Source organism: Hyperolius riggenbachi, chromosome 4 (assembly GCF_040937935.1).
Source record: "Hyperolius riggenbachi isolate aHypRig1 chromosome 4, aHypRig1.pri, whole genome shotgun sequence".
Taxonomy (NCBI): Eukaryota; Metazoa; Chordata; class Amphibia; order Anura; family Hyperoliidae; genus Hyperolius; species Hyperolius riggenbachi.
The window spans coordinates 69655879-69668252 of NC_090649.1; the positions used below are offsets into that span (position 1 = coordinate 69655879).

The 12374-nt window shown below is 44.5% G+C and overlaps 1 protein-coding gene across 1 annotated transcript in view; it reads right to left on the bottom strand.

Annotated features, from left to right (window-relative positions):
* Positions 1 to 1955: 1955 nt before the first annotated feature.
* Positions 1956 to 12374, bottom strand: part of LOC137504662 (adhesion G-protein coupled receptor F3-like) — a 130332-nt gene continuing 119913 nt past the window's right edge. The window contains exons 16-18 of the mRNA XM_068233247.1: positions 5485 to 5520; positions 3890 to 3972; positions 1956 to 2033 (exon numbers count right to left, since the gene is read on the bottom strand). Coding sequence (XP_068089348.1) covers positions 3916 to 3972; positions 5485 to 5520 — 93 coding nt within the window. The 3' untranslated portion in view covers positions 1956 to 2033; positions 3890 to 3915. The remainder of the gene's footprint in view (positions 2034 to 3889; positions 3973 to 5484; positions 5521 to 12374) is intronic.

Consider the following 12374-nt stretch of genomic DNA (forward strand, 5'->3'; position numbering starts at 1 on the left):
GAAATGGTAAAAAATTATTATGAACAATATGTTGACATTTTGGCCTCACCCCGTGACCTTATTTAAAAGGAACCTGAACTAAATGCAGGAGAAAGAGTTTCACTTACCTGGGGTTTCTGCCAGCCCCCTGAAGCCACCCTGTGGTCGTGCCAGTCCTCAACTATCCTTCCGCTGCGGCTCAGTTTTGCCTCTGCCTACTGATCAGTCGGTGGGCAACTGCACAGTACAAGGTTTCCTCATACTGCGCCTGTGCAGGACGCTCTCGTCGACGCCGAAACTGAGCTGTGACAGGGAACCGGAGGATCGTTGAGGACCGGCGCAGGCACAGGACGGTTGCAGATGGCTGTCAGAAGCCCCAGGTAAGTGAAACTCTTTCTCCTGCATTCGGTTTAGGTTCCCTTTAACTTACGCCTGCCCCCCCCCCCATATATGCCACAATCTGCAGCTAAAACCGCGATATCTGTGGCACCCATAGTTGCTATTTATGGTGCGCTGCTGGTGCCTAAATTATACACTGGGCGCCAATATAGCTGCAATTAATATTTTGGTCTATGAGGTGCCCATTTTATTGCACATCTGCCAGCATCCAAATTACCTGCTTCAGACCCAGGAGCTGCCGGTTCTTCACTTGTGTCCCATTTACAATGACCACCGGGTACTTGCTGAGGAAGTAGGTGCATCTGAGGATAATTAGTGGGCTAACAGGAGCAGAGACTGCGGAGAGGCTGTGCTGAGTGCTGCAGCACTTCCCCTAAACACCCGAATGTTGAATTTTGTTGAATATGTTGAAGTGACATCATTGGTCACATGATCCATCGAAGACTTACTCTCCAACATAGATTTTCCTGAAGGCTGTGCAACTGTCGGGAGAAACCATTCTACCTTTATGGGATTTTACTCCCTTAAAGTGAACCTCCAGACTAAAAATCGACTCAGCAGCACTGAAAAGGCTTGGTGTTTCTTTAACAGTTTCACAGCATCAGAACTTTGCTTCTCTTATACAAGCCTCATTTTTCGCTGCACAGAAGAAAACTGCCCGGGCTTTTTTCCCATGATGCTGTGCAAAGCATGATGGGATTTCTGATGTTGTTGTTCTCATTCTGCTGTTTTGGTACAATTTTTTTTTTTTTTTTTACAATTTTTGAATCTGACATTTGAAGCCTAGCACATGCAGCTGGGAGGGGTTATCAGGACACAGGACAGTTGGAACTGTGTCTCATGCTCCCTGTAACCTCCTTTCAACCAAAAAGATGGCTGCTATCATGAAATTAAACAGATGGCTGCCCTATGACAAAGATTGCAGCCCCCATGAATCACAAACATTTGCCTGTTCTTTTAAAACAGGGTGGGTAAAAAATTATATTGCCTATCTATTCTAATTAACATAACTAATGTAACTTAATGACAGTATGTTTGTTTAGGCTGAAGTTCCCCTTTAACCTATTAGCAGCTTCCATTTAGCAGCTTCTATAGTGCTATTTCGTTTGAGATAAGTGCACTGCTTTTAACCTCAGTCTACAGAACTTATGCTGTAAATACTTGGAATGCTTTGATCTCTTTCTGCTAGCAGAAAATATAGAAACTGAAAGCAGAAGTCATCTGTTACAGCCTCACACTGCCCCCTAGTGACAAGTGGCCATAAATACACATTACAGCAGTACTAATAAGCAGCTAGGGATTGTATCAAGTAGGAAATAACAAAAAAATCGCTAAAATAAATTGACCTGGAGCACTTGCAATCCTCTAAAAAAATTGGCTGCTAAATGGTTAATGTTGAGAGCACGGTTATGTTGACAAATCTTCTCCTATTCGTGTGGGAAGGAGTGTAATATTGCTCAAGTGTGTAAGTGTTGCATCTGCATGCAAGATTATTAAAGATATGCATGGAGATGCATTTTATGAGTGGTCCTTTAAAAAAAATAACATGTATCATAAATGGTTTCTTTCAGTTTGCTGTTTAAAATAATCTACAACATCAATATCCTTTAAGGTTGTTAATTTCCGGTGCGCCGTTCAGCACTGCTTCGTAAAGACTGTAAAAAAAGAAGAAAAGAGAAAAGCAATCTAAATTTTGCAACACTGTAATATATATTTTACAATGCAATATAATACAACACATTCTTTAAAGGGCTTTTCTCCCATAGGACTCAAAGTCATAGATATATCTCAGATCAATACACAGTATAGTTTTGAATCAGGATGACACCATTTATTGAAAGCGTAAGCTTCCTGCTAATAGTTAGGGGTGGCGGAATTGCAAAATATCGTCTTTAACAATGAAAATTAAAAAATATTTACAGAGGTAAAGACAATAGTTAAAGAGACACTGAAGCGGAAAAAAATGTATGATATTATGATTTGTATGTGTAGTACAGCTAAGAAATAAAACATTAAGATCAGATACATCAGTCTAATTGTTTCCAGTACAGGAAGAGTTGAGAAACTGCAGTTGTTATCTCTATGCAAACAAGCCATTAAGCTCTCTGACTAAAGGCCCATACACACGTCGGATTTCCGCGAACGACAGGTCATTTGAACGTCCCGTTGTTCCGTCGTTCGCCCGCTAAATCGGGCGTGTGTACAGACTATCGTTCGTTTGATAAGAGTGAGTTTGAGCGATCCGCCGGGCGGATCGCTCAAACCCACTTTTATCAAACGAACGATAGTCTGTACACACGCCCGATTTAGCGGGCGAACGACGGAACGACGGGACGTTCAAACGACCCGTCGTTCGCGGAAATCCGACGTGTGTATGGGCCTTAACTCTTAGTCGTGGAGAGGGCTGTTATCTGACTTATTATCTCAACTGTAAGTGAACTGTTTACTTTTTCTCTGCTAGAGGAGAGGTCATTACTTCACAGACTGCTCTGAAAGACTTTGAATGCTGAGTGTTGTGTAATCTGCACATATTATAGAATGATGCAATGTTAGAAAAAACACTATATACCTGAAAATAAAAGTATGAGAATATTTTCTTTGCTGCTAATCTTCTAGTAATTATTCATAGTACACAACCAATTCACTATATCATATTTTTTTTCGCTTCAGTGTCTCTTTAAACATTGGTAAATATTACCAATATTTTACTGCAATTAAACCTAACCCTACTCTCACACAGAACCCTCCCCCTCTGATGCCCAACCCTAAAAACCCTTCCTGCCGTCTAACCTTAAGACTTCCTCCCTTCCTGACGCCTATCGCTAAAATACCACTTCCTGACGCCTAACCCTAAGGCCACGTTCACATTTGCAAATGCGGACGGCCGTGCTTTTGGAACGCAACGCATACAAACTCACGTCATCCGCGTTTGTATGCGTTGCATGGCTGATCCCATTCACTGAAGTGAATGGGTCAGCCGCGCGTTCCTGGAAAAAATGCGTGCAGCATGCTTTCCCGGACTGCACTAGTCCGGAATGCATGCAGTGTGAACATCAGACAGTGCAGTCTGATGTTGTGCGTGTCGGCCTCCTGCACACGTTCCCGAAACGCAGATGGGAATGCGTGCAGTGTGAACGGGGCCTAAGACCCCTATCCTCCACTGCAAATAACGTAAATGCCAAAAACGAGAAATTTCTTAAAAATACATTTCAAAATGATCATTTACAAAATGAGAGCTCTTAAAAAGCATTCAAAAAGGATAATTATCAACCGTTAATTTTCAAAACAAAAAATTTTAGTTGGACGGGCTCAGCACCCGCTTTTTATCAGGCACCCAATAGCCAATATTTTGCATTAGCACTTCCGGGGCGTTCAAATAGTCCATTAGCTGCAGGCGCCCACATTTACTGCTTTCCGATTCAGGGGTAGTTTAAAAACATCTGAAATTATCAGGATCAATAATTTTTGCTCCAAGAGACTAAAGTGTATACGTAGGTTCAGATTTCTGTACCGTGCACTCTACTAGCCATCACTTCTTTACATTGTTTTACTGGGAGCCTCAGAAGTAGACATTGCTGTAGATGTTGATGTTGTCTGTGGAGAAATTTTTTTTATATAAGTTACTGTAAGTATTAGTATAACAGCAATTTAACTGTTGTTGAGTGTGACAAACGGGTTGATTCACAAAGCTGCGCTGCTTCAGCTTTCAAGTGACAGGCAGCCTACTGGGCCAATCAAAGTGCAGAAAAACTGTTCCTTGAAGATACTGGACCCGCCAGGCTTCCAGGCAGATTCAGTGGAGCACTCGTTAAGTTTAACAAGCCGCTCATTAAAGTAGCATTGAAGAGCGTAATTTTACATAGCGTGTGCTGAGAACTATTAACAAGCGCTGTAGTCATTAAGCAGGTTGTGAATCAACCCCAATGTCTTCTTCAAACAGATTTTTACGTTGTTATCAAGCCAAAGGGCTGTTTTGCTCAAAGTCAAACTCCACAAAAAAATAAATCAATAAAACATAAAAAGGAGTGTAAGGAATTGCTCACCTCCTGCATGAACAATGAGAAGAGATATTATGCACAAAGTTTATTCAAGAAAGGCCAGTAAGGCTAGTCAATTTTCCAGAAAAAAGTGGTTGAAAGCAGGGATGACTCTACTGCTGTGAGTATGTAATGAGTGTAGGTAGGCACGGGCTGCAGCAGAGCTCGTTAACTCACTTATGTTGCCACCTCTTGCTGATGCGCAGCATGCTGCTCTCCACCTTACTGACACTGTGAAGGCAGAAGTGTCAGGGAGATGAAGAGCAGCTTGCAGCATAATGGTGAAAGGTGGTGGCATAGGTGAGTTAACAATCTCTGCCATGGTCTCAGTGACCCAGTGCATGTTATTATGTAATGCCAAGCTACAGGTCATAGAGAAGAAGCAGTCAGCAGGGATAAAAGACAGCATGAATGGAAAAGAAAAGTGCACCGGGACAGGTTAGATGATATGCTGACAAAGCAGGGGTCCTGGGGAGAACATGCAGGGGGCGGAGCGGGGGGGGAGGTAAGGGGGCAGAACTTCGGGGCACTGTGGTAGCACTGGCCCTGCTGGAGACACTTCAGTGTTTTCCTGGTGTCTTTGTCCTGATTATTCTGAGTTTCATGACACTTCTAGCAATCGTATTGGCCACATATTAGACTGTGTTCCCACTTGTGCTAAACCACGTACAGCCAGTGGGAGCGGACAGTGTAAGGTCTGCTCTGATGGTCCAATGGGTTGTAGCTGCGGCAGTTTCATTACACCTATAAGCGGGAACGCATTCGCCTGCCTGGGATTGGATCGGCTGCAGCATGACGACAACAAGTGTCAACAGCTCTTATTTATAAAATAGAAGCCGTTCAATGTCCATTTAGCAATGAGTGGAGAATAGATTAAAAAATCCGTTCTCCGCTCGAGTAGGAACAAAGCCTCAGTGCAATTTGGTTGTGTGATCTAATCACCAAGTTTCCAGTACACTGACTACAAACACAACGGAATCCAATGTATCACCAGTGAAAAAATGCGTAACATGTAGGATGAACAGTATGATACAGCAAAGCACTTTACAGGGTAAGACTACAGACTTACAGTTGAAGACGTTTTCTTGAAAACTGCCTCTCGTACCTAATTGTAGATGGGACAATTGTTAAGTGACATTACTGAAGGTAATCAGAGATTCATTGCTGATCACATTATAGCTACTAGAAGGACAGTGGCAAATGAAGGTGGAACAGTTTAAAAAATGGACAATGTAAAGTAAAAAACAGACTGTTGGACACTTTAAAGGGAACCTGAACTCAGTAACATTATTTAAAATAAGCACATGACATAAATTCAAATGAACATTACAAAGTTGCCTTGCCACCAATTCCTCTCAGAGGCTCACCGTTTTCTTCTGACATCGATCGTTTCCAGTTCTGACAACATCTTGTCAGAACTGATATATATCAGTTGATGTCAGTTATATCTGAAAGGACAACTGATGTGCCCGGTAATGTCCATGTTTCCCTATGGCTCAAGTGGGCGATGTTACAGTTTAACAGTGTGCTGACCAGAAAGCTGTTAAGGGGTAAAGGCCATTTTCAAAATGGAGGACAGAGAATTCCCTTGATCACATTGGACATGGACAAACAGGATGTGGTAGAGGAGAAAGAGATTGAGGAGTAGACTACACGGGAGGTAAGTATGACGTGTGTATGCTTATTTTGACTTTTAATTTTCAGTTCAGGTTTTCTTTAAGGTGGCCATACATCTAGCAATTTGCCGGCCGATCGACCATCCGCTTTGATTATTATTGAATTGGATGAAGATAGCCACAAGTATACCCGATTGAACATTCGACCGATTTGGTGCCGAAATTGGCTGAACTTATCAATCGGACATGCTAGGAAATCTCAGGCTGATTTGGTCGATCGGGTGTGCAGCAGTAATGGCATGCGATAATCGCGAACACTGAACACAGCGGTACTCCCAGCCACTGTCCCTCCCAAATGTTATATGTGCCCCCCGGTGCCCATGCATTAAAATACTTTACCAGCCACACTGCCCACTAGTGTCCACGCTGTGCTTCTGCATTAGGGTCCCAGGTGACTATCAGCATATATCATGTGGGGTGTGACGTCACATGCCTCACGTGGGGCACCAGGTAGTGTTGGGCGAACATCTAGATGTTCGGGTTCGGGCCGAACAGGCCGAACATGGCCACGATGTTCGGGTGTTCGAGCCGAACTCCGAACATAATGGAAGTCAATGGGGACCCGAACTTTCGTGGTTTGTAAAGCCTCCTTACATGCTAAATACCCCAAATTTACAGGGTATGTGCACCTTGGGAGTGGGTACAAGAGGAAAAATTTTTTTAGCAAAAAGAGCTTATAGTTTTTGAGAAAATCGATTTTAAAGTTTCAAAGGGAAAACTGTCTTTTAAATGCGGGAAATGTCTGTTTTCTTTGCACAGGTAACATGCTTTTTGTCGGCATGCAGTCATAAATGTACTACAGATAAGAGGTTCCAGGAAAAGGGACCGGTAACGCTAACCCAGCAGCAGCACACGTGATGGAACAGGAGGAGGGTGGCGCAGGAGGAGAAGGCCACGCTTTGAGACACAACAACCCAGGCTTTGCATGAGGACAAGAAGCGTGCGGATAGCAATTTGCATTTTGTCGCCATGCAGTCATAAATGTAATACAGATGAGAGGTTCAATAAACAATAAACAGTAATTGGTGTTGTCCAGAATGCGCACAATGCGTGGGTCGCGTTCAATGCAGTCCTAGGCCGAAGAGGTCATAGCCTAGGGTCACAAAAACCTGTTTATTTGGGCAATTTCAATGGTGGCGAGTCTGACGTACATAAATCGCAGCAATGGCCGTTAGCAACGTCTGAATCTCACGAAATGTCTCATGCAGGTAGAAGACATATTGTTAGACTTGGGCTCCAAAGATGGGTTCCCTACATCTCTGCAAACCAGAGTTACAGGGCTCCAAATTTGGTAAAATCCCCCATAGGCTTTCATTGGGCCTCCTATTTACAGTTCCAAAATCTCACATCTTTTCAAAGGGCAATTGCTCAGCAGTGGCAAATTTTCTAGCATTGTAGGGACCCTTAGGGGGAACATGACTGGTGAGTTTCGGGCCCCTAGGCCAAAGAGGTCATAGCCTTGGGTCACAAAAACCTGTTTATTTGGGCTATTTCAATGGTAGTTATGCTGATGTACATAAATCTCAGCCATGGCCGTTAGCAACGTCTGAATTTCACGAAATGTCTCATGCAGGTAGAAGACATATTGTTAGACTTGGATTCCAAAGATGGGGTCCCTACGTCTCTGCAAACCAGAGTTACAGGGGTCCAAAATTGGTAAAATCCCCCATAGGCTTCCATTGCCTCCCTATTTCACTTTCCAAAATCTCACATCTTTTCAAAGGGCAATTGCTCAGCAGTGGCAAATTTTCAAGCATTGTAGGGACCCTTAGGGGGAACATGACTGGTGAGTTTCGGGCCCCTAGGCCAAAGAGGTCATAGCCTAGGGTCACAAAAACCTGTTTATTTGGGCTATTTCAATGGTAGTTATGCTGACGTACATAAATCTCAGCCATGGCCGTTAGCAACGTCTGAATTTCACGAAATGTCTCATGCAGGTAGAAGACATATTGTTAGACTTGGATTCCAAAGATGGGGTCCCTACATCTCTGCAAACCAGAGTTACAGGGGTCCAAAATTGGTAAAATCCCCCATAGGCTTCCATTGCCTCCCTATTTCACTTTCCAAAATCTCACATCTTTTCAAAGGGCAATTGCTCAGCAGTGACAAATTTTCTAGCATTGTAGGGACTCTTAGGGGGATCATGACTGGTGAGTTTTGCCACTGCTGAGCCATTGCCCTTTGAAATGGTGTGAGATTTTGGAACGGTAAATAGTAGGCCCAATGAAAGCCTATGGGGGATTTTACCAATTTTGGAGCCCTGTAACTCTGGTTTGCAGAGATGTAGAGACCCCATCTTTGGAATCCAAGTCTAACAATATGTCTTCTACCTGCATGAGACATTTCGTGAAATTCAGACGTTGCTAACGGCCATTGCTGCGATTTATGTACGTCAGACTCGCCACCATTGAAATAGCCCAAATAAACAGGTTTTTGTGACCCTAGGCTATGACCTCTTGGCCTAGGGGCCCGAAACTCACCAGTCATGTTCCCCCTAAGGGTCCCTACAATGCTAGAAAATTTGCCACTGCTGAGCAATTGCCCTTTGAAAAGATGTGAGATTTTGGAAAGTGAAATAGGGAGGCAATGGAAGCCTATGGGGGATTTTACCAATTTTGGACCCCTGTAACTCTGGTTTGCAGAGATGTAGGGACCCCATCTTTGGAATCCAAGTCTAACAATATGTCTTCTACCTGCATGAGACATTTCGTGAGATTCAGACGTTGCTAACGGCCATTGCTGCGATTTATGTACGTCAGACTCGCCACCATTGAAATAGCCGAAATAAACAGGTTTTTGTGACCCTAGGCTATGACCTCTTGGCCTAGGGGCCCGAAACTCACCAGTCATGTTCCCCCTAAGGGTCCCTACAATGCTAGAAAATTTGCCACTGCTGAGCAATTGCCCTTTGAAAAGATGTGAGATTTTGGAAAGTGAAATAGGGAGGCAATGGAAGCCTATGGGGGATTTTACCAGTTTTGGACCCCTGTAACTCTGGTTTGCAGAGATGTAGGGACCCCATCTTTGGAATCCAAGTCTAACAATATGTCTTCTACCTGCATGTGACATTTCGTGAGATTCAGATGTTGCTAACGGCCATTGCTGCGATTTATGTACGTCAGACTCGCCACCATTGAAATAGCCCAAATAAACAGGTTTTTGTGATCCTAGGCTATGACCTCTTTGACCTAGGGGCCCGAAACTCACCAGTCATGTTCCCCCTAAGGGTCCTTACAATGCTAGAAAATTTGCCACTGCTGAGCAATTGCCCTTTGAAAAGATGTGAGATTTTGGAAAGTGAAATAGGGAGGCAATGGAAGCCTATGGGGGATTTTACCAATTTTGGACCCCTGTAACTCTGGTTTGCAGAGATGTAGGGACCCCATCTTTGGAATCCAAGTCTAACAATATGTCTTCTACCTGCATGAGACATTTCGTGAAATTCAGACGTTGCTAACGGCCATGGCTGAGATTTATGTACGTCAGCATAACTACCATTGAAATTGCCCAAATAAACAGGTTTTTGTGACCCTAGGCTATGACCTCTTGGCCTAGGGGCCCGAAACTCACCAGTCATGTTCCCCCTAAGGGTCCCTACAATGCTAAAATATTTTTCACTGCTGAGCAATTGCCCTTTGAAAAGATGTGAGATTTTGGAACTGTAAATAGGAGGCCCAATGAAAGCCTATGGGGGATTTTACCAAATTTGGAGCCCTGTAACTCTGGTTTGCAGAGATGTAGGGACCCCATCTTTGGAGCCCAAGTCTAACAATATGTCTTCTACCTGCATGAGACATTTCGTGAGATTCAGACGTTGCTAACGGCCATTGCTGCGATTTATGTACGTCAGACTCGCCACCATTGAAATTGCCCAAATAAACAGGTTTTTGTGACCCTAGGCTATGACCTCTTCGGCCTAGGACTGCATTGAACGCGACCCACGCATTGCGCGCATTCTGGACAACACCAATTACTGTTTATTGTTTATTGAACCTCTCATCTGTATTACATTTATGACTGCATGGCGACAAAATGCAAATTGCTATCCGCACGCTTCTTGTCCTCATGCAAGGCCTGGGTTGTTGTGTCTCAAAGCGTGGCCTTCTCCTCCTGCGCCGCCCTCCTCCTGTTCCATCACGTGTGCTGCTGCTGTGTTAGTGTTACCGGTCCCTTTTCCTGGAACCTCTTATATGTATTACATTTATGACTGCATGCCGACAAAAAGCATGTTACCTGTGCAAAGAAAACAGACATTTCCCGCATTTAAAAGACAATTTTCCCTTTGAAACTTTAAAATCGATTTTCTCAAAAACTATAAGCTCTTTTTGCTAAAAAATTTTTTCCTCTTGTACCCAATCCCAAGGTGCACATACCCTGTAAATTTGGGGTATGTAGCATGTAAGGAGGCTTTACAAAGCACGAAAGTTCGGGTCCCCATTGACTTCCATTATGTTCGGAGTTCGGCTCGAACACCCGAACATCGCGGCAATGTTCGGCCCGAACCCGAACATCTAGATGTTCGCCCAACACTACACGTTACCCGTTCGGCCAATCAAAGCGCTAGCCGAACGTTCGGGGAACGTTCGGCCATGCGCTCTTAGTTCGGCCATATGGCCGAACAGTTTGGCCGAACACCATCAGATGTTCGGCCGAACTCGAACATCACCCGAACAGGGTGATGTTCTGCAGAACCCGAACAGTGGCGAACACTGTTCGCCCAACACTAGCACCAGGTAGCAGGGTCGTAACAATAGACCCTGCAAGGCATGCATCGGCAGAGGGCCCAGAAGCCACAGGGGACCCCAGTCCTGAGAGACTGACAACTAAGGGTATAGGAGAGAAAAAACTTTTTGCACAATTGTTGTAATGACTACATCTGCTCAGCCACTGATAACTAATCATCCAAAGTTTTGCAGACAAAGATTTGTAGACAGTCCCTATTCAGTGTGCAGCAGGGTCTTGTGTACAGTGCCCTGCCCCAACCTCTCAACCCCTTCCAAAGTGCTCTGTACTGTAGTGATGCTGGAGAAGTCTGCAGAGCCAGTTCTGCTCCATCAGAGATGGACAGAGTGAGTGTAATAAGCTGAGGCTGGGAGCACACTCGTCTGTCGGTTTTCTGTATGCGTTTTCTGCACACCATGTGTGTCTGTATGTGCGAAAACGTGCACGTTTTATCACAGAAGCTAATGTAATTTATAGAGAAAATGTGTGCAGTGCCTCACTGCTGTCTGCTTTTATCTGCATGAGGAAAACACATTCAAGTGTTCACCAGCCAATTAAATAACATTGGTTCTCAGTTTACCTGTGTAGAAAGGGGGAGGGGGCTCCATCCAACGTTTTGCGGGGGGGCAGTGATTTCTAGTTACGCCCCTGCCAGGTACAGCACCCATTATTGATTTATATAGCGCCAGGATCTTCCGCCGTGGCACTGATGGGGAAGTATACTGGACAGGTAAAGTATTTTTATGCACAGCACTGGAGACGCATAAAACATTTGGGGGGATGAGGCCAGGGGTGATTAGGTGGCCTCATGAGGCAAATTCCAAAAAGATGTAATGCTGAAATAGGATTGGGAATCGGCCCGCATTGTATGGGCTGCCAAAGATCTCTCTCTGATCAGATATGAGAGAAATTTGTCCCCTGGTCGACTGCCTGTCAAGTCGCTTGATACATGGTCACTTTTAGATGATTTTTATAAGTTTGGAGATTTAAAGTGAAACACGATCTTTATTTAAAGGGATACTGTAGGGGGGTCGGGGGAAAATGAGTTGAAGTTACCCGGGGCTTCTAATAGTCCCCTGCAGACATCCTGTGCCTGCGCAGCTACTCACCTATGCTCCGGCTCCGCCTCCGGTTCACTTCTGGAATTTCAGACTTTAAAGTCTGAAAACCACTGCGCCTGCATTGCCGTGTCCTCGATCCTGCTGATGTCACCAGGAGCGTACTGCGCAGGCCTAGTATGGTCTATGCCTCCGCCGTGCGCTCCTGGTGACATCAGGGGAAGAGAGGACACGGCAACGCAGGCAAAGTGGTTTTCAGACTTTAGAGTCTAAAATTCCAGAAGTGAACCGGAGGCGGAGCCGGAGCATTGGGGAGTGGCTGCGCAGGCACAGGATGTCTGTGGGGGACCATTAGAAGCCCCGGGTAAGTTCAACTCATTTTCCCCCGACCCCCCTACAGTATCCCTTTAATGAAAAAAGTCATCCTGTTGCAATCATGGGACAATGTAAAACCTCCTAACATATTCCTATTCCTAACCACAACGCAATCCTTGTTTCTATCA